We start from the raw sequence: 23,858 nt of genomic DNA on the forward strand, positions 1-23,858 counted from the left end.
ATGGGTCAGACAGTTTGCCATCATCCAGAACCTGACCGAGCATGCCATCATGAAATGAACGGACGATGTTAATAAATTTCTCTGGACATCCAATCTTATGAAGAATGAGCCAGAGCCCGGTGCGGGAAACTGAGTCGAAGGCTTTCGTGAGGTCAATAAAGATCATATAAAGGTCAAGGTGTTGTTCTCGGCACTTCTCCTGGATCTGCCTAGCAGTAAACACCATGTCCATAGTACCGCGGCCTACACGAAATCCACACTGACTTTCCGGGATGATGTCACTGTCATGAATGTGTTGTTGGAGGCGGTTCAGCAGAATTCGTGCCAAAACTTTGCCTGCAATGGAGAGCAACGAGATGCCACGATGATTGTCACAGCAGGCTCTGTCTCCCTTGCGCTTGTAGATGTGAACAATCAATGCGTCTTTAAAATCTTGAGGCACAGCTTCCTCGCTCCATATTTTACAGAATAATGCATTGAGTGCGGCAAGAAGAGATAGTCCGCCTTCCCTCAGCACCTCACTTGGAATGCCATCAGGACCCGGGGCTTTACCAAAGGGTATCTGCTTAATGGCACGTGCGATTTCTTCGCGGGATGGAATGTCATCCAGATCTGAGGCCGTTGGCCACTGCGCTATGTCGCCAAGCACAGAGTCATCAAAAGCAGCTGGCTGGTTCAGTACCAATTGAAAGTGGTCGACCCAGCGTCTGAGGATCTCAGCCTTGTCAGTAAGTAGGGTTCCGTCAGTGGCAAGTACAGGTGTAGAACCAGCTCTCAGGGGCCCATGGACTGCCTTGAGACCGTGATAGAATGTCTTCATATCATGTCGGTCTGCAGCAGACTGAAGTTCCTCAGCTTTTGACTGCCACCATCTGTTCTTCATTTCACGCAGACAGGTCTGTGCTGTATTTCTTGCTCGAGTGTATGCTGACTTCTTTGCAGTGCTAGATTTATCATTGACCCATGCCAAGTGAGCTGTGTGGATTGTGTTCAGCAGGGCTTGCGCTTCGACATCCTGATCGTCAAACCAGTCCTTATGTTTGGATGTGGTGAAGCCGAGGACTTCAGCAGCTGTGTTGTACGTGATATCCCTGATTTTGGACCATGTCTCCTCAACATTAATGGCAGCTTGATTGTCCAAGGTGCTGAGCCTGTTGGAAAGAGTCTGACAGAAGTTAATATGGCAAGAGTCAACACGAAGCTTAGAAACATCCAGTCGCTTTCGCCTTTTGGCTTTATGTTGACGAGATGGAGCTAGGTCCAGAGACATCACACTACGCAGCAGTCGATGGTCAGACCAACAGCTTGTGCCTCGCATGGCTCGAGTTATATGGACCTCCCTGAGATGTTCCTGCCGGGTAATGATGTAATCCAATACGTGCCAGTGCTTTGATCGAGGATGTTGCCACGTGGTCTTGTACTTGTTTGCCTGCTGATAGAAGGAGTTTGTGATCGCCAGCTCATGTTGCGCACAAATCTCCAGCAGCAGCGTACCATTAGTGTTCTCGTTTCCCACTGAGTGTTGCCCCAAGACTTTCGGCCATGCCATGACATCACATCCCACACGCGCATTGAAGTCTCCCATAAGGAAGAGCCGGTGTTTATGAGGCACTGAGCGTAAGGCAGTGTTAAGGTGTTCGTAAAAAGACTCCTTCTGGTCATCACTGGCAGTCATTGTGGGTGCATAGGCACTAATCAAGACAGCACTGTTGCCATTCTTAAGCATCAGCTGCAAGGTCATCAACCTTGGCGACAGGCCGCGAGGTTGCACTTCTAAGAGTGGTAGCAATAATGTCTTCACTGCAAATCCAACTCCAGCCTGCCTTGGCTGACCATCAGGCTGCCCAATACAGAAGAATGTATAGCCGCCATTGACTTCTGTGAGTTTGGTTTCTCCAGAAATTCTCGTCTCACTGAGAGCAGCAATGTCGATTCTGTATCTCGCCAGTTCACGGGCAATGATTGCAGTTCTCCGTTCGTGACAGTCAGCAGAGTCCAGAAGTGTGCGCACATTCCATGAGGCTAGACGCAGTTTAGTCTTTATCTTTTGTACTTTTTGTCTACCGCAGGATTGGATACTCAGATGGTCGCGGTGAACCAGCAGAGTAGGTGGAACGAGCGATGTTTAGGGAACCTTTTCTATCCCCTTCTTCCGTGGAAGAGAGCAGCGCTGTCCCTGAAAAGGGCTGCTCTGTCACCTGGGCAGGATACGGATGGTGCTGTCGTTCCAGGTCAGCATCAGACGACCATCACACCCAGGCCGCCTACGTGCAGGTTTGTGACTAAGTGCTCCCAATGGTATCCTCCACCTGCACCCGTCGCCACTTGCCCATCGCCGCAGGACTTGGCATCTGTGACATACCATCACAATGAATGGATTATAGTGAGAAAGGCTTGTGTGACCAATCCCACTCTCTCTTCCAACAGTGACCGTTGCCGGCAAGCTCAGAACCAGAGACGTGCAGGCTGGTGACTGCTGGCGCAGCAAGCTGGCCGGAAGTGATCCCAGGATGGGAACCCTACCGCCCTCCAGAGTGGCTTGTGACTGCTCAGCTGCGGTGCTGTCTTTGCCAATGTCGTGACGTGCCGAGTTGTAGCCAGAAGACACCATGGCAGTCTTCGCCGGAGCCCACTTAGCCAGTCATTTTCAGGGTTCCTGCAAGGCCTTTCCACCACGCGTGACGCCCTGGATGATACTTCGGTGCGAGCACCTTCATCACTGATGGCATAGCCCGAGTAGGCGATCCCCTACTTGACTGTTCACCCCCTCACCACGTTGAGGTGTGGGTCGGACTCAGAGGGGGCAGTATAATCATCAGCGATGCACGCGATTACATTTCGAAATAGACAAGCTTTGTTTCCAAATGCACCAAGCAAAGATATCCTTTCAATTTTATAAACTTTTAAACCCAGCCAATATATTCACAATGAACACATCCAAAATAAAATCTTTAACATTTAACAACTGCAAAGTGTCTAATTTGTAAACAAAATGATTTACGCACTAAATCCAGCATAAACTCCGGCACAATTTGCATATTTTTAAAACAGTCGTCACATCCCGAACTGATTGGGCTTTGAGGTATAGTGCCCAGGGGCACCACACTGTCTTAATACGGCCCTGATTATAGCCTAGTATTCCTGACAAACTTCCAAAGTTACAGTTAGTTTTACTACAGTAAATCCATGGTGAATGTTGCTGATCTGTGGACACCGGATAGTTCATTCATGGCACAATTAATGTTTCTTCCTGGTTTCCACGTTAGCGTTGTTTGGTCCGTTAATAACGGAGAAATGTGAATGCTTCTCAATAGATCTTGCAGCGATGTTATTACTTAAGTGGCGAATTCAAATTATTTCTTTACTGGATCTCTTAGCGCTGTGTAGTATATGATCGGCTCGCGCTGCTTTGGTCCAAACTGATAAACGGTCCGTCACGAGTAGCTCAGTTTCGTTCCGCTTACATTACGTTTGCCATTTGATGTTGTGGTCGCGCCAGCATCTCTTACATTGAGCGCGCACCGTTACACCCCTAATATATATATATATATATATATATATATATATATATATATATATATATAAAACATGTCTGGTCGAACGATGTATTAATTAATTTAAGATTGGATTGTGTTGGTAATAGGCACTTGCCCAACGCTAAAGGATGTTTCGTGCCTCTAACAAATGCTTTCGATCTTCTTTCTGATCTGAATGGTAGGCTATGAAAACACCTGAGTTTTGCCAGAGACTTGTCCCAGCGTCTAGAACGCAACTGAATGCTTTTTCAATCATACTTGACAAACATACTCTATACTTGAAAAACCACGGACAACAACTTTTAAACAGGAAATGAGAAAATATTTACGTACATATTTACAGCGGGTCTATTCACACTGGATTAGTATTGCCTGAGGTAATTTTTCCGGACCTTTTTACTGAAGGTAAAAGTCGCCGTAATCTTTACTGACATTGTCTGTAATGATTACTGATGGCACATTCGGACGGGACTAAAATCACAGAGAAGCTCTGGTAATAATTACTTACCCACCTCTCCATAGCCCCTTTCACACAAGCCCCTTTCACACAGCACTTTGAACCCGGGAAATTGCCGGCAAATTGCCAGAGCGCCTTCTGTGTGAACGCAAACTCGACCCAGGATTTATGCCGGGATCGATGCCGGGTCGGGACCTAGTAACATTGCCGTGTTCAGTCCCGGAACGCGCGCTGTGTGAACAAAAGCCGTAATAATGCTGTGTCGTATGTGATGACGCTGAAGCTGGGATCGTTCGCCAGCTGTGAAACGGTACGTAATGCGCAAGTTTATGATCGAATCAGAGAAAAAATGCACAAGGTATCCGTGTATTTGCCGGAATCTCTGTGTGAAAGGGGCTACAGAGATTCCGGAAAATACACGGATAAAGTGACCCGGGATTTGACCCGGGTTCGTTTGATTTTGGTTCATTCACACTGCCAGTGATTTTCCGGAATCAGAGAGTGCGTTCACACACAACCCGTAAAAATGCTGTAAAGACACGTGACATCGATGTGACTTGTAATCTCAGCAGCGTCTTAAGTTTGCTTAAACCACGCTTGTGCATTTTTTTCTCTGATTCGATCATAAAATTGCGCTTTACGTACCATTTCACAGCTGGTGAACGATCCCGCGCTTCAGCGTCATCACTATACGACACGGCATTATTACGGCTTTTGTTCACACAGCGCGCGTTCCGGGACTGAACACGGCAATGTTACTAGGTCCCGACCCGGCATCAATCCCGGCATAAATCCCGGGCAGTTTGCGTTCACACAGAAGGCGCTCTGGCAATTTGCCGGCAATTTGCCGGGTTCAAACATAGACTGTAAAAAGGGGTTCAAAGCGCTGTGTGGGGCTCATGTTAAACTAGTCCCGTCTGAATAGGGCTTTTGTTACATATTTCTTCACAACCAGATTATCACAACAAGTTGACAGAGTGTGTTAAATATATAAAATATTTGATGACCTGTAATTTTTGTATTTAGGTATTACTTACCTAAAGTAATACTTAAGGTATTACTTATTGGACCAAAAACTTGTACACAAAATCTCTTAAAATACAATTTGCTTTTAGAAGGATATACTGTTACTTCATCCTCTACAGTAAAAGACCTGGGTGTTCTATTTGAAAAGCAACTTGTCTTTCGATTATCATATTTCATATGTTATTAAACCAGCCTTCTTCCACTTCAGAAACATAGCTAAGCTACGGACCATGCTATCTGTTTCTGATGCAGAAAAGCTAGTTCATGCTTTCATGACTGTAGATTTGAAAATCATGCTTTTCCCATTATTGTTGAATCACGGAAGCTACACCAGTTACTTTTGCCAAGAGATTTATTATTTATTATTTTTATACATGTATCAGACAGAGAGAAACAGGCATAGAAGAATAAGGCTATTCTTACGTGAGGTCTTCATTCCAGATTTCTCTGTTCCCCATTTCTCTATCCTCTCACCACATCATGCCAGCTGTAAATGGTTTCTTGGTGTTTCTCCTCCCTCACCCTCTCATCTCTATTGGCGCTTTTCCATTACCAGTACCAGCTCAACTCGACTCGACTCGACTCGACTCGCCTCGTCTCGGCTCGGCTCGCTTTTCGCTCCGTTTTCCATTGCAGATAGTACCTCCACAATAGTACCTGGTCGTCATAGCGACGCCGCAGGAAACTGCCGTGACTTAATCTTTTACGCGAGACGCGCGAGATACACCCGCTACCCACACACACAGGACAATGGAGGAAATCGAGTGTATGCTGTTTTTGGATGTTTTTGTTTTTGTTTTTGCTGTTTTTTATTCAGGATACTCCGTCTGGCGCGTGCAATGATGACGCAGTGAATAGTGACGATTCTCTCTGACCAATCAGCAGTCTGCCTTGTTTTCACGTCACATTTTAGTATCGCCTCAGCTCGCTTAGAACCTCGCCGGAGGTGGTACGAAAAAAAGTACCTGGAAGCAGGTACAGGTACAACTTTTACACAGTGGAAAACCAAACAGAGCCGAGTCGAGTCGAGTCGAGGCGAGCCGAGGCGAGCTGGTACTGTGTAGTGGAAAAGCGCCATAAGTTTCTCCTTCCTTTCACCCCGTCATGCCTTTATGTTTCTCCTTCCTCTCACCCCGTCATGTTTCTCTGAGTCAGTACAGTAAGGATTGAGCTTATATACACCTCTGAACTTCCTTGTAAGGTAGAAAAACATGTTGCTTATGTTTAAAATGGAATGTATACCTCATGCTTACACATGGTACAATCCACTTTCCATATTAAGAAACTATTCTCGGTGTATACATTTGTGGTACATTTGCATCAGTTGAAAAACATTCCTTTCCTTGTAAAGAACATACCAACCTTCCCTCACCTCTGTCCCATGACAGATTCACAGCATCCCTCCACCACCCCATCACCTCACTCTTGGCTGGTTTTGTATCCCAGTCAAAAGGGGGGAGTACTCTGGGTTCGGGCCAAATTCCGAGCTTGGAGCCCTCTCCTGGACAGCACGCCAAATACGCATAAATTACTACATCTGATTTCATGTATGTGTGAACTCGTGAAATACATTATGAAATTATTATGAAAATGAATAAAGAAAAATAATACTAAAAAATAACATTAAACAGTCAATTTTTTTTTCTTCAGTGACCTCTAGACATTACTCTAGGTGGTTATCCTGCATCTTCAATAATCAAGCTACAATTAGTCCAAAATGAAGCTGCTAGAGTTCTTACCAGGTCAAGAAAATATGATCATATAACACCAATTTTATCATCTCTACATTGGTTACCTATTAAGTTCCGTATCGATTACAAAGTATTGCTACTGACCTATAAGGCCCTAAATGTTGTAGCTCCTGTGTATTTAACTGACCTTCTATTGTCCTACAATCCATCACGCTCTTTAAGGTTACAAAACTCTGGACTTTTGGTTGTACCTTGTTGTATAAATTGTTAGCTAACTGCGTGATTTCTATATGTACATTGCTGAAATACATTACTTGGACATAGTCACCTCTGATAACAGAGTACTTAGTCTAAATTGTAATGTAGACACATGCATTTTCTATAAAGCTGCTTTAAAATGATATGTATTGTAAAAAGCGCTATACAAATAAATGTGAATTGAATTGAATTGAATTCAATCACACTGATCACTTTCTTCATTCCCGCTTTCATCCCTTTCACTTTTATTCTCGTGCACTGGCTGGTTTGCTAAGCCAATCAGAGATTTTCTCTCTCATCGTCGGCCCATCGCCGATTCAACATGCTGAATCGGCCCAAAAAACCTGATGGCGTCCAACTAGAGACAACGGTGCGGAATAGACCACCAAAAAAAAAGTAAACCGACCAACACTCAAAAACAGCTTGACATTGCCAGATGGCCAACCGTCAGCTTGGTGTGTCCCATGCAGCCTTTAGCTGAATTAAAAGAATGAAAACCTTAAATCTGCAATTTGAATAATCATCAATTGAAAGCATCATTCATGTCTGTTGTGCTAAAGATACTGGACAAGCTGCACATTGATTAATATTTAATGTTAGGTATTCAAATTGAGGTTCTTTTTTGGCAAATTCTAAAAAAAATCTAGTTTTAACAATGCAAAAACCTTTTTTACATTATGTATTACATTTATTATTTGTTGTAATAGGTCAGTATTTGTTAGAGCCATTATAAATAAATCTGTTGTAATATAAATCTTCTTAAGGACTTTTGCTTTTTAAATATGAATAGGATCTACATTTAACTAGGGCAGATGTATGAGAAAATTGGTATCAGTTTCATTATCAGCCATGGCTACTACAATCTCTCTAGGGGACTGCAATAACAACAGTGGAGAGCTGAACTTGCTTTGAATTTCATCACGACTGTTTTTAGATGTCTGGTATAGGAATGTTGTTGAGAAAGATCATTGTCTTGTTTGGGGTATTGTCTGAGACTCCTCTCCTCCAGAGAGCAGCTTCAAAGTTGAGCCTCTCCAAGGCTTAATGAAATAGGATGGTCCCCAGACGGCCCTCCACAACACCAGGTGTTCTCTCCTTAATGATCTCATACAGCAATGCAAGCTTCATCAGCCTCTCCTGTATTAATAATGCTGGCAATGGCTGGGCTCCAGCTTGTAGTTGAATAATAGAGCAGTGTGCTTCCTCGACCTTGACATATGTCCACAGATTCAGTTTGATGCAGTGCCGACGAGATGGAAGCCACAGTATTCGTTATGTCCCCATACATTTGCAACATTTTCCCATACATTTGCAACAAATTTGCATGGTACTGTAGGAGTCTTTAGTTTCATGGAGAAGAAAACTACAACATTAGAGATGTTCGAGGACATGCAAATAAAATATTTGCCTATACATCACTCTCAGGAAAAGCCATTTGTTCTCCAAAAAGTTAGATTTTTTATTTTTTATTTTTTTGCATTTCAGGGCAATTACCTGTTATACATATTGGGGGCAGAGATGAATTATTGATTTGACCCAGTATGTGTAAACATAAATAAATGCTAAAAGGGGTAACAGGATAACAACAACGACATTTAAGACAATAAAATATAGACAATGAAATAATATAATATCCATATATAGAATAGGCAACTTTTTAGTATAAGTTCAAATTGTGGTTTTCTGTTTGTATACAGGAGTAAAATTGTCCACTGTGTGGTCCGTCTTCTCTCTGCAAAAGGATACAGATTTTTCAACAAAACTGTCTGCACAGGAGTACTGTTGTATAGGAATGTTACTGACTCAAGACCTGACAGGAAATTACTTTGTAAATATCTGTTAACAGACAGAAGCTTAGTGTCTGTAACACCTCAGCTAGATCAAGGCTTATAACATTATAGTCTTATACAGGCTTATGTCTTATAACATGCCTTTCATTGACCATTTCTGTTTGAATCTGCAAGAATTTTGCATTGCTAGTGTGTGACTGTGTGCAGACAGTATAACAATAGTGGGGCAATACACCTAATGTAAAGCGTAACCACTTTTTAAAATATATCTCAATAATGAAACCACTCAAATTGAAATTTAGTACAGAGCTGCGCATTACTTTTTCCTGTAATTCTCAGAGATGTTTCATATACTGAAAATTCCCAAGTAGGTGTTGATTTTCATTGCATCTGTTTTAAAATCTCCAATCTTTGCTCTGCAAAATTGTTTGTGTACTTTGCATCATTTTTATACATTTTAGCTCTTTTCGAAAATCTAGCAAGCTGACTTCCTAGACAAAACAATTTTAAGACTGTTGAAAAAGATTATTTTGCCTTTTAGGGGAATTCAAATTTGTGGTCAAATTCAAAGAAATCATGACGTTCTGGGAATTTATTATTTTGAACACACAAGTGTTCAATAATACTTTTTTTTTATAAAAAAGAAATTTAAAGATTATATATGTGTGTGAACATTGGCACTTAAATGTAAACAGACCAGAAAGTATGTCTGACCTCACTTCATTTATTTATTTTTTTCTTAGCTGTCCGAAATGACAGGAATAAGAAGAAAAAGGATATTCCAAAGCAGGAGCTGGTCGAAAGTTATGAGCTGACAGCGGAACTAGAGACCATCGTTGAGAAGATACGGAAAGCTCACCAAGAAACTTTTCCTTCACTCTGTCAGCTGGGCAAGTACACCACGGTAAGCCACTCACTTTTAAAAGAGTGTATGCAGTGGCCCCAAAAAGTATTTCTGCACTAAAATCACATTAGCATCAGAAAAAAACATGCTGGCTAGCTAGGGTTTGCTAAACTGGCACTAACTCGCATTGTGTCCTGGAAATGGGGTGCTTGAATTGACATAAAAGTACAAAGAAAAATACAAATACAGTATGTATGGAGGAAAAACACTGTCAACAAATATTTACAAAAATAACATTTACAAATGCTCAGACTCAGCGTTAACTTGGTTGACCACAACAAAATAAATACACTTTTAACAGCATAACCGTCTCAGGTTACATATATAACCATGGTTCCCTGAGAAGGGGAATGAGACACTGCGTCTTCTGATACTTTGATCCCGGCCTTTTCCAGCCTTCCTTTCTTCCATTCAGGGCAGTTTTGGCAATGTCAGCTCTTCACACTGGACACCACCTTTAAGGGAATACTGGCCCAGGGAGAACAACTGAGTTCCCCTAGCCTTTCACTACCTCCAGGGGGAGCAAGAGATCTTCTAAACTCTACCTAGGACACTGCAGGGGAGCTTCAGCTTCGCTTCCTCTATAGACGGTTTCAACGGCAACAACATAAACAAACGTTACTGCGCATGCACGCTTTTGTGGCCCAAACTTAACTTCCGGTAGAATCAATAACAACAGAGTTCATCTGTAGAAACAAGCAAATTACATTAGCTAGCAAGTATGTCTAGCCAGTATTATTTCGGACTACCAATAGAAGAAAAGAGCCGTTACTTGGCCAAACTTAAATGTGACAACGTTACACTACCAGACCCGTTCAACAAAATTTTGAGGCAAACATTTCACAATGCACATTGTTTTAAAGCAGCTTTACAGATAAAATATATCAGTGATAATGTAGTAAATTCGTCAGTGAAAATGTAGTAAAAGTCCATATTTAGTATTTCATTTAAAGCTTCATTAGAAGAGCTATGCATTATTGTATTTGTTATGTCCCCAGGGATCAAGCCAAAGGCGACTGTTAGTTAAATAATGTAGGTTATTTGTATAGCATTGATGGAAAAACATTGTGGCTCTTATGTTTGATAGACATCAGGTATCATAACACGAGGTTAAATCATAGTTAAAGCGTATCAACTACAACATTGAGCTAACGTTACTGTGTAAAATTAATGTATACAATGTTATCTACGTGTGTAGTAATCAATTTAGTTAATACATAACTATTGCAGGCTTGTTACTGGTCAGCTAGCTATTATCTGTTGCTTATCATGAGTTTGTTACCTGTAACGAAGTGAGTGCTACAGATCCTTGAATTCTTGCCTGGCTGCCAAGCCTCTCTTCGCACAGCGGTGATCCATGCTCGCCGTCTCCCTTCGTTTTTAGGAAACCGAAACATTTTTATTTTCGATAAGGTATTTGTTCCAGAGGTCAGGTTGCATCCCACAGCACAACAACCTGAGCCCAACTTCAGTCTACTCATCACCTTCATTTTAACTGGTTTGTAATCGGCGCCATATTACCGATAAACAAACACAGACCGGAAGTTAACTTAACTATAGAAAGCGCTGACATCTGGCTATGTCCAGAATCTTACGAATCCGGGACTCTTGACGGTTCCTGACAATTAAAATGGATGCCAGAAGGCAAGAAGCCACTTCTCATTGGATTCTAAGAGATGGGTAAAATCTGCTATTAGACCCTCAGTAGTGGGGAGGGTTCCTTTACACTCAACCCTAAAGACTCGCTTACCAAGGGGACCATGCAAAGAGCTAGATACTACCACTTGATACTGCTGTCCTCATGGATATGGGATATGTCCATGATCTGAAGACTCCAGCACTCCTGAAGGTGCCTTACAATGAAAAGGGTTTCAAATTCTAGGCAAAAGCCTCTTCTTGTCAGGTTCTAAGAGAATGGAAAAACTCTTGTGGGGGAGCGGAGGAGTCTACTTTAAGACCCTAACCACGGGGGGGGGGGGGTCCTCTCACTCAACCTTGAAGACTCGCTTATCAAAGGGAGCTCGCAAAGAGCTATATGCAACTACTCAATACTAAAAGATCATATATAAAGCTTACGGGGAGCAAAGGAACCTGTCAGAGCCTTCAAAGAAGACACCTCACCCACTGAGAGATAGCTCGCGAGCATTTCTTCAATGGGAGGTATTAGCACATCCATACTAAAGCAATTCACGTAATTCGCATGATGGGAAGGATGAATGTGGGTCGAAAATGTTTTCTCCCATGATCTCTCTACCTCAGCGTAGAGATCAGGGAGAAAAGGAAAGTTCAGAGGAGCAGGACGGACAGGAATCTAATCTTTCTGTGGCACTGGCCATAACCTCCAACAGCTCCTCAAATGGCAGCCTGGCAGGCTGGGAGGGCTCACAGATAACGTCTTCACCCACCTCAGCCTCATCCAGCTCTTCCTGACTAGATGCCAATAAAGCTATATCTGCTGGATCTGAAGATTCGAGAGAAAGAACATCCTGATACAGCAGATCGCTTGAGTTAACTACTGAAGAATGCGAGAGGGACATACCTTGCTTGAATTCCTCAGACAACTTGACCTGCAAATCCCCACAAACTCAGTCTCCTCTTTGCCTCAGCCATTGCAGGTCCCGAATAGGGACAGGCGCCAACTGAGCTTCATGGAGAAATTCTCACAATGAGCGCATTTATCTTTCTCGAAAACTGAATGCACATGCTCCTCAACCATGCACATAATGCACAAGTCGTGTGTGTCCTCAGGTGTCAAGTATCGCTGACACGGAGACAAACACTTCCTGAAATGCTTGGCAGACTGCTTTCCCATAAAATTCAACTTTACACGTAAACAAACAAACGGCTCTAAAGACAAAAAAGCTGATGACTTGTACTACAGGCACCCTTTTATACTCTCAGGCTCACTGGTAGTGACGTCACGGACTGTCGTCAGCCAATGAAATTTTCTTGTTTAAACAAGTGCTTCAGACACTGTTCATGCTGAGGACGTTCTCCAAAGCGCCAACAGATGCAGTTTAGAGTTCCCATTTGAAAGGGAAACACATGTTATACAAATAGCATTGGTGCCAATGTTCTACAATTTACTTAGTCGTGCAATGTCACTGAATTAAATAAAAAAAAGTATGTTTGATTTTAGTTTGAGCTACAGCATTAGTGGATTATCAAATGTATAGCTCCCATCACTGTTGTGCCTGAACGCGTTCATTGAACGATAGTTCATGAACTCGTTCATATTTTGGGCGAACGTGAACTGAACTGATGAATTGAACTGAACTGTATTACTGCCTGATGAATGTTACTGTGAACTTGTTCATTCTGGTGTCTGTGAACGGCACGCTCTCTCAGTTTAACTTCGTTCAATAGGGTGCCAGATTTCTATAGAGCCTTCCATGTGAAAACTCGCCTAAAACACACCGTAAACAGGCCTTAATATGTAGCGGAAAAAACACCCAATCTGGCAACACCAGCCACCAGTGTCGCACCGCCACATGCGTCATCAAAACAAAAAGAAGCATGGAGGCGACAGCAGCATGTAGGCGACAAAGCAGCAAGGAGGCGTCGTATGATCATTTAAACGAGTTTTATGACAAGGTCGATGAGGATGGGAAAAATCTTTCATTTCATTCACAGCAAACCTGATAATAATATATTATAATTAATAATAATAATAATTCCTCATTAAAAAAGACCATTCAAGAAGCACATTTTTCCTCATGTTTTTGAGAATATACTGTAGGGGTGAAAGCTGCAGCTGCTACTAGTGTGGACTGAATGGACAGCAACAAAGCGTTACAGCAACAATGGGGAAATGCTGTCCCCTCAATACTAATGTAAACCCTGGTTGGATAAGGATTCAAAATTGGATATGAAGATGAAATCTGACGCATAGCTTCAGTGTTAAAACTGATAAAAGAATTGCTGTCTGTGGTTCTATATGGGCTATGGCAATCATTTTGGAAAAACATATGGAAAAAAAGAACTATGAACTAGTTTATTTTTGGAACTGTGAACTTAGTTCAAAGTTGTGAAGTATGAACTATGAACTGAACTAGTTCATTTTAATATTTGTGAACTGAACTTTGAAATAGTTAATGTAGAAAGTGAACTTTCCCAACACTGGCTCCTATGCTGTAATCCTTTATTCACAGCTGATATAGAGGTAATCAATTCCATAAAGTCTACTATAAATAATTTGTCTATACAGTACAGACCTATTCAGTCTGTCTATCTATTTCCTTATACAACCTTCTAGGGTCATAGTGCTGGAGCCTATCCCAGTTTCTTTAGGCCAGAAGCAGGGGAAAGCACCCTGGACAGATAGCCAGTCCATTACAGGGCTCTCACACACATACAATCACACACAGGTAATTTTGACTCTGAAATTCGCCTAACCTGCATGAATTTGGACTGTGGGGGAAACCGGAATACCCGGTGGAAACCCACGCTGACACAGGGAGAATATGCAAACTCCACAGAGCGACAATCAAATACAATGATCTACTTTGGTTTTTCTGATTTAAACATCAATACTGATATTAATATATGATGGAACATGGACTTAAGCAGATCTATCTTTTCTTATATGATAAAATGAAAAGTGTTTTCCCATGACTTACCTTGTTTATTATTTAACAAGACCCCTCCCCCACCCCAATTCACAGTGATTTATCACATATGTTATAAAAACATCATCAATCTTCCATTAAACTTGTGATATCTGTACTACACTTCAGACTGACACAGCGTTGGAAAGTCCCTGACATGTAAATACTAGATGTAGGGGAGTGTTGACTGATTGACAGCCACTCTAGATAATGCATGATTTTATTGACAGTGAGTGTGTGCTCCATGTGGAGATAGCTGGCAGTGGCAGTGTGTGTGTAAATATAGCATTGGTTCAGTTTGAGGTGACTCAGATTGACATGACTGCTCAATTAGCTCTGAGGAGTTATTCGGCAGCAGTGCATTGTGGGAAATCATGGTTTGTATTCACATCTGTATCTTGTTGGTCTGGCTTTTGTTGTAAGAACACTAGCACGTGTAATAACTTAATTCCCAGAAAAGTGCACTGTTTGGGCTAGAATTTCAGTACTTTTTTGTTATTATTTATCATCATTAAATTTCAATTTAGATTTTTTTTTATATATATATCAATTTAAAAAATCTACTTACTGGAGATTAGCCCTGAACACATTATTTACAGTCAGTATTGTGCTTTGAGACAGGTTTTTCTTTACTATAAAATCTCTGATCATGAAATGTTTTTCCCCAATACAGAGTAGTTGCATCGCAACAATTCAATAAAAGCTAAATTTAGGTCGAATTTTATTGCATTATGAAGTATTTGATTTGGCGAAAAGTGTTGGGAACATGTCCCACTCGTCCCACATGCCTACGTACTCTACTAAAGAACTTTTTCTTGTATTTGCAATTTAGTATTACTGTTTTACTGTTTAGTATTATTGTTTTTAAGATATGTTCAGAGATTGTGTAATACAATTTGTTTAATTTTGTAATTTATACAAGGCATAATTGCTATATGGAAACTATGAAGGGAACAGAAATACATTTAAAATGGTATTTTTTTCTAATGTAATTTGACAAATATACTAATACAAATCACTTTACCAATACTACAGATACAGATATTGGAGTGTTGTACAATACACTGTAGTTATGGTGACGGTGAGAAATGCTGAAGCTGAACCAGTCAGCACTGATTTGAATCTGGAAAAAGAGCTCAGTGCTGAAACGTCACAGAACACTGGGACTGTGACTGTGACTGGAGTGATGTGTGATGGTTCTACAGTGAGAAAAGAGAGACTCACACACACACACACACACACACACACACACACACACACACACACACACACACACACACACACACACACACACACACACACACACACACACACACACACACACACACACACACACAGGTGACACAGGCAAATGCTGCTGGTTCAAGAATAAAAACATTGGTAGCTAACTGTAGTTTGCTAATTCTAGAGGCAGGTCGAAACCTGGATATGGATAGTTCTAAAAGGATTTATTCTGCTTCAATCTGGTATGTCAAAAGCATATAAAAACAAAGTCACACAGTAATGTGACCAAATGATGACAAATAAATGCCACAGTAGCTCGGCATTAAGCCTTTTTCTTTTCTTGCACATGACAGAGAACTCTGACAACCACACATAATTCACAGAACTCAGTAATACAGTTATGCAAGCTCACAGAATGAGACACAGCTACATTGACCTTGTAAAACCATGCAAAATTGCAATGGAAGCCCAAACATCTCATAGACATATTTACTTACATTTTGTACATCGGTAAGAGCAATTACCTTTTATGTTAAATACTTAAATTTAACCAATTACATCAATCAATTACAATCCTAAGACAAGCTACGAGCCATTTATGAATTATTTTATTGCTTTTTTCGCATTCGAAAATCAAGACTTAATATTGGTTATTTTACTAGCATGAAAAACTAAATAAATTATTCAAATTAGGATAAAATTATATACAGAAAGCAAGTGAAGAACATTCCCCATCACTGAAGTGATTCAAGACTTCAGCTCACCGAATAAGTTCTCACAAAAACTCCCATTTTATATTTTATTATAAATATTCGCTGAAGCTGTCTATACTGCAAAAATGTATATTTTGTTTACATCGTGTCTGTACTTTGTTGTTTACGATGAGAGAATACAGAATTCAGTCTGTGAGCTTGCTGAACAAAACACAGCCATTTCTCAGCTATTTCTTAATTAAATCTAAATGGCTCTGATTAGTCATTTTATTCATACACTCTACTGAATTGTGAGTGATTGCTTATAATGCTCAACTCTGCAAAAATATGCGTAAAAAGAATGCAATGTGAGCACAGATCTAAATGTAATGCCACAATCTACACTTGTCATTCATTTTCACATCTCACTTTAATCGCAACAGTATACTAAATTTAGTTTAAGTGTACAGGGCCATTTTTTGCCTCCTTACCTGGAACTTTGCCCCCTTACTCCATTAATTTCTGACCCTGTACTGCTGCATATATATATTTGTTTATTCAAAATCTTGACTTTTAAAGATTTGGGAAATGACATTTCTTTTGGCGCAATTTTTTCTGTTATTTTGTATTTATAAAAGCTACAGATAAATATTTTCTTATTTCCCTTGCCTCAAAATGACTACATGTATTAAAAAAGCACAAATTTGATGCTCTTAGAAAGGGCCAGTGGTAATGTTTGCCTGAACAGCAGCTAGGAGTGTTTAAACATGGCTTTAATCTGGATCAGGGCTAATTATCCTCGCTCTCAGCCTGAGAGAAGTTCTTCATTATTACACACGGTTCCCGACATGCTTTTATTAGGCAACAGAAAAGAAGCAGCACTGCCTCAGATTAGGTTAAAGCTCCAATTATGTTGTAAAATATTCAAATCTCATCCTTCAGTGATTGAGGAGTTCACAGGCGGGTGAAAGAGATAGCTGCGCTTCCACCCTACAATGAATAATGCTTTATTGACAGTGATGGTTATGAGAAATGACACTGGAAGCTTTAAAGATAAAATAAAACAGCTCTGATATGTGGCCTTCGGTTCAGGGAGGTGGCTTTAAAATGACTGAATATTAGCTGCATAGGCACGAGGTGCTCTTTTACCTTATTCTGAGCCACTTTCATATTTGCTGCCTGCACTGTTTGTGTGATTAATGCCATTGCATTCATTCTAACATTGGCAGCTTTTTTTTTAATGTCGCAAGTTGTCTAATTTGTTAAGATAAATGTTGCTAAATGAAATTAAAATTCCCTGGGCACTTTCTTGTTTGGCTCTATTGAATTATGACCATGTGGTAATTGACTGAGATTGGAAGGGAAATCAAACAGCATTGTCTTTACCCTGGGGAGGAAGAAGACAAGTAGGTTTAATATTAAAGCCTGGCCGCTTGTCTTTCTGTGGTTAGTTTGTCAATCATCGTGAGGTCTCATTGAAATGTGCCACGAATCTCTTGAATCTCTCTCTGATTTAATGCCAGCTGTAATATGCTTCTCTCTTAAGCAGAGATCATATTTACTGATCTGAGCCTGAGACAATAGATTGCCTACCCAGCATCCACGCAGAGTGTCTCATAGCCTGCGGGTTTCAGTTCTCACTCTAGAGCGGAGCACAGTAAAAATTATTTTTGATGAATAAGGCTAGTGACAGAAACAACCTGGGGCCAGCATGAATGAACCTGCAGGTTTTGTTTTTGGGATATCTTACTAGTTTAGGTCCAATTTATCATGGCATATGGTCATCATTTTGATTTTGTTTTGATTCAGTTTGAAAATCAAAACAAAAAAATGGCATTCAAAATTTAAGCCTAAAAAGATGAAGCGAACTATTTTAGGACTATTAAGAAAATTACACAGACTTCTCACCACAGTTCTCATTACTGTAATACTTGTAAGTAGTAATAACATTGTAATAATTATGTTTAAGTGCTCATACAGATTAAAAGAACACCGTTCCTTTCTCCTTCTGTTGATCTGTATATGTTACTGCTATGTGAACATGCTGTCTGGAGTGGTAGGATTGCTGATCTGGAACAGATGGGCTGTGTAATGTAAACTCTTGGAAAACAAACACATTAGCATCAGCTGCTCTCAAAGCAGACATTCCACAGAGTCATGTCTTTGCTCTTTTGAGGAATGTTACAGAACATGCCTTTAACCCTCTTGTACTGTTCATTTGGGACTCACACTTGTCAGGTGTATCTGTCATAAATGGCACAAAAAAAATATATAATGTAACTAATGAAATGAATGAATTATATTTGTCTTCCTTTTTTATGAATAATTTGTATTTTGAGGGCATTTCATGTTACTAAACAATATTTATCAATATATGTATTACCATTTATTTGCATAAAAACTAATTCCAATATTATTTTGCATTTAAAAAAAAACATTAAACATTAATGCACTATTTCAGTTAAAATTAGAGCAAATGTATTTAAAATCCAATTAATTGTGGCAGATTAGCACCTTCTGGTGGGAAATCTGAATATCATATGCAATATTTTGCAACTACTGTCAGTTATAACTACTGCTAGCATATAAATGTAGGCCAGTGCCTACACTAAAAAAAAAAAAAAAAAATCCAAATTTTACAGAAAATAACTGTGATTTTCTTTCATTTTAAATTGTACTCAAAACTCTGTAAAATTACAAATAATATCTGTAAATTAAAAATGTAGCTGTTATTTTAGGTATTGTGACAATAATGACAAATTGCAGTAATTCACATTTTTTATACAGAAAATTTACTGTATTTTTTATACAGTATTTTTTTCTGTTTTCTTAAATTACATAAAAATGTATGTAAAATTACAAATATAATATTTAATTAAACAGTAACAAAACAGTAAATGATAAAACGGTCGAATGACTGGCAGTCCAAAAAAAACCTGTAACATTAAAGTAAAACATTCTAAATTAAATAAACTGAAAAACACTCTTATTTTACAGGTATTTCCTGAATTCCTTCATTGTAAAAAAAAAATAAAAAAAAATAATAATAATTTAAGAAAATGGTCAAATGACTGGCTGCCAAACAAAAAATGTAAAATTAAAGTAAAATATTATATTTTAAATAAACCAAAAAAACAGTTCAGAGTTCAGAGTTGATATGATTTTTTTTTTCATTATCACCATTGTTTAGATTCATACGCTGATTCTTGATGTCTGTGTGAGTCTATATGATCCTGTCAAAACATTTTCTTTATAATGACATCATAAAATGTTTCAAAGTATTTATACTGCAGGAATGTCTGCAGCAGTATTGGCTTGTGAAATTAACAACTAATATATAATGACTTAATCAGATATTAGACTTCAGGTGGTATCAATAAATCAGGCCACTACATGATGCCTATCATCACTAAAAGTGACCATCATCATCTGATCTGACTTTCTCTTATTCCTACCATAACAAATATGTATAGAGACACAGTTAAAGCAGCCAGAGAAAAACTAATGTTAAAAACTAAAGGGTCAAGAGCCCAACTAAAGCAAACACTGATCGCCAAAATGGTGACATTAAACTATATTATTTGCAATACAACTTCTAAACCTCTGTTAATTCTCAATAAGAACGTTAGTATAAAAGAAATAAAGTCTGGATTGTAATAAGTGAAGATGCTGAGATCTTGAGAGATCTGTGTTTAATGTTCTGTTGGGATTTAAAGTGTTTCTGTATGGTCTGTTTTGTGGGTCACCATTGTGTTGAAGAATAGAGCCTGTGCTTCAGTCCAGGATGAGCAAACAAACACTTGTTGCATGTTGCTTTATTTAACAGACAGTAAACTGTCTAGTTGCTGATGCAGTGACGTATAGTCACAGTAAATCATGCATGTAGTTAACTGCAAGAGATTTACTTTTAACAGTGACTTTGTTTGTAAAAATTCAGGAAATATATGTTAAATAACTGTTTCTGTTAAAAAGTTTAAGGAAGAATCCTGTAAAAGTATTTAGCACTTTATTTAAATTAGGATATTTAACATTCATTTTACAGTTTTTGTTTGGCAGCCATAGCTGACAGTCAAGATTTATTTTTTTACAGTGAGCATTTTACAGTGAGCATACCCAATAAAATGTACTATTATTGCGTATACAGAATATACAGTATAAAATCATTGTCTATAGAATGTACCAATAAAACATGAAAACCCAACGTGTGTGGGTGTACTTATAAAACAGGAGATGAGACACGGGGATAAACTGAGCAGGATTTTATTCACAGAGTGGTTTAAATCTTTAGGATTGTCAAGCAGGTAAGTGAAGAGAATAAGCAGTTCAGTTGACAGTCACACTTAACTGAAGAATCTTTTCTTTACAGGAATGTGGAAAACACAGATAAGCAGTCTGAAGGATCAATGGTTTGAGGAAGACAATGGAGGAAAGTAGACGCAGGTAGGTAGTTGGGTAGGTTCACTCTCATGCTGAGACTGACGAGACCGGACAACAGGTGAGCAGACACAGTGTGCTTTTAAAGGGTGTGCTTTTAAATGGTGCTTAATGAGGATGTGGTGAGTTAATATTCTGGTGATTGGGAATAAGTGGGTGGAGCTGAAGAACCTGGTGCTGAGCACGGTGACAAGATGACCTCTGCCCCAGGGTGCTGGACGTTCCAGATGGGCATTATGGAAATCAGTCAGTATAGTGGGATACAGAATGTCATCACGTGGTTGTTTTATTTTATCTTTAAAGCTTCCAGTGTCATGATCTCTCTCTTCTGGACTGTATTCTACGCACTCCACAAGGACTTCCAAGCGGTAACCTCGTTGCCGGGAGTCCAAGATGGAATGGACGTGTAGACTAGGTTTTCATCCGCTTCTACTGGAGAAGGTACGCCAGCAGCACCAGGTCCTGTGGAGGAAGGGAGAAGAGAGACATGGTGAAGTTTGAGCAAAGAAACATGAAAACTAGTGAAATTTTGTTCTGAGGAAGTAAGTTGAGGTGGTAAGTCATATTGATTTGGCATTAGATGAAAGGACCAATGAATTGGGGACTCAGCTTGCAACAGGGCAGTCGGAGGCGGATGTCCCTGGTGGAGAGCCAGACCTTCTATTTGGGATGGTAAGTGGGAGTTTCTGCACGCCTTGCTTTAGCCTGGCTCTTATGCCTCTAGAGTGCCCCCTGCAGATGGACATGAGTGGAGTCCCACACACTCTTGCTCTCCTGAAACCAATGGTTAACAGCTGGAACCTATGATGGCTCACCTGACCAGGGAAACATGGGCGGCTGGTAGCAGAGTATGCACTGGAAATGAATAAGTCCTGTGGTGGTTTGACGGAGGGAGATTTGTGCATACTCTGCCCATGGTAGGAAATGTTTCCAGCTGTGCTGGTTGTGGCAGTATAACCGTAGGTAAAGTCCTATTTCTTGAATCTTGCGTTCAGTTTAACCATTGGTCTGTGAATGATAACCAGAAGACAATCTCACAGAGACTGAGAAGTTGGAAGGCTTTCCACACACGCGGAACTACAGAAAGGCATTGTTCAACATCCGAGAAAATGATAAATTAATAAAACACTTGATCAACATTAGACATGCTGGATGATAAATGAAATCCGGACTTATACAGAACAATTATATTAAATTATTCCACTTTAAAATTTGCCTTTACAAATACATACTGCTACAGTTAAAAAGTAGTCAGCGACTAAAAACAGCTCCTTTGACAGAAGACTGATGCGGATGTCCTCGCATTTACAGATTGGGTCTCTTTCTTTTCAGCCTTTTCAAATACACAGAAAATAATGTTTAAATACAGAGCGACTTGCCAAAAAAAAAGCTTTTTCATTGAAAAATAATAATAATTACAATAATCCTCAGGTAGGCCGAAGTTGCGGAAGACATGAAACAAGGTTTCAGCAGGGTTCCGTGGCAGTGGGTAAGCCTTTGAAAGGAATGAGTTTACAAGCTTTGGAGCAGTCAGCGGCTACCAGGATGCAGGTGTTGTTGTCGGATGGAGTCAGGTCGGTAACAAAATCTATTCCCAGGTGAACCATGGTCTGTAAGGAACTGATATTGGTTGGAGCTTGCCTTCCAGTAGATGTCTTGTAAATGGCACATACAGGGCATCCTCAGACGAAGCAGAATTGAATGGTATAGTTGCCCATAGATGATCTTCCTTGGCAGAGATTATAGAGCTGATCATGGGCAGAAATATTTTGGCTGGCTGGACCAAAAACCTAATTCCTAATGTGAATGACGGAGAAGAATGGGAAGTGGTAGATGAGTGGATGTTTTCCTATTATTTGCATTGTTGAATTAAGTCCTGTATGTCCCAGTCTTAATCTAGAAATAATACAGTCTTCCTTCCTTCTCCCGCTTGAATTCCTTCCTCTACCTACCAATGGTTGTATTAAATGTAAATGTCTACCCTTTTTCTCATTATCCCAATACGATTGGCAATTTTTATTTATCTTCCTTTTAATTATTGATTTGATTTCTAATTTGCTATACCTAATTTGCATATCTATAGTTTCCTTTGCCATTTCCTGTTTTGCTAATTTATCTGCTGCTTCATTTCCTGACGCTCCAGTATGTGCCGGAACCCATAAAAACTGAACTGTCTTATTTGTCTGTTGCATCATGAACAATACCTATAAGATTTCCAAAATTATATCCTGTCTAGTATCTGACTTTTGAGCTTCCAGGCACATCAAAGCTGAACTTGAATCTGAGCATATTAAAGTTTTACTTAGCCCCATTTCATTTATTTTATTAATTGCTAGTAACTCTCCTGTAAACACAGAGACATGATCTGATACTCTTTCCCCTCTTGCCACTTTCAATCTGGGAATGATATACGCTACTGCTTCCTGAACCCGGTCTTGAAACACCTGTCTTTCCACCTCATATAATATACAGTGTAATATGATATGTTCAGCATTTTCTTTAACCCCACAGTTTTCACAGCATTCACTATTCCTTTTCCCCATTAGAAACAAGGTGCCATTCAATCCTGTGTGATCCACTCTCAAACTTGTCATTATGATTTCCTCCCGCCTAGTCCTTTCTTTATAATTTTTATATTATATATAAAATATAGTATTTTATGATATCCCCTTCCTTTCATGTCTTCTTCCCACCATTTCTGCCATATTTCCATACCTTTCCTTCTAATCACTGCTTTTCCTTCTCTTTTTCCAAGTGGAATTGGAACTGTTATTTCCTTCTGTAATGCATCTTTTGCTAGTTTGTCTGCACTCTTGTTCCCTTTCACTCCCTCATGTGCTACCCAACAAAACTGAACGTCTATTCCACCCCAATGTAATCTTAGCAGACTGTGATGTAGTTCTAAAAGTAGATCTTCTCTGGCAGATTCCATTGACTGTATGCTTTTTAGAACAGATAATGAGTCTGTACATAATACTACCCAATCAGGTCTTACTTTTTCAACCCATTGTAATGCAATGATGACTGCCACAATTTCTGCTGTGTACCCAAAAAATGTACTCGGTTACCTAATGTAACCTCGGTTCTCTCTAGAAGAGGGAACGAGTATTGCGTAAGTTGCTTACGTAAGTCGCAACGGCTTCGCGCCCTCCACACGCCTGGCCCGCCAGAATGGGTGTGGCTAGTGTGTATAAAAGAGGGGCTCACAGGCTGGAATTCTGCTTTTCATAGACTGAAGT

General features: G+C 39.8%; 1 protein-coding gene across 2 annotated transcripts in view; it reads left to right on the plus strand.

Moving 5' to 3' along the window:
* LOC309511499 (retinoic acid receptor beta-like) overlaps positions 1–23,858 on the plus strand; it is a 327,730-nt gene that overhangs the window by 260,141 nt on the left and 43,731 nt on the right. For both annotated transcript variants that reach the window (XM_082186743.1, XM_082186744.1), the window contains exon 4: positions 9,502–9,662. In XM_082186743.1, coding sequence (XP_082042869.1) covers positions 9,502–9,662 — 161 coding nt within the window. The remainder of the gene's footprint in view (positions 1–9,501; positions 9,663–23,858) is intronic.

Source organism: Leuciscus leuciscus (genome assembly GCF_965113295.1).
Source record: "Leuciscus leuciscus genome assembly, chromosome: 12".
Taxonomy (NCBI): domain Eukaryota; kingdom Metazoa; phylum Chordata; class Actinopteri; order Cypriniformes; family Leuciscidae; genus Leuciscus; species Leuciscus leuciscus.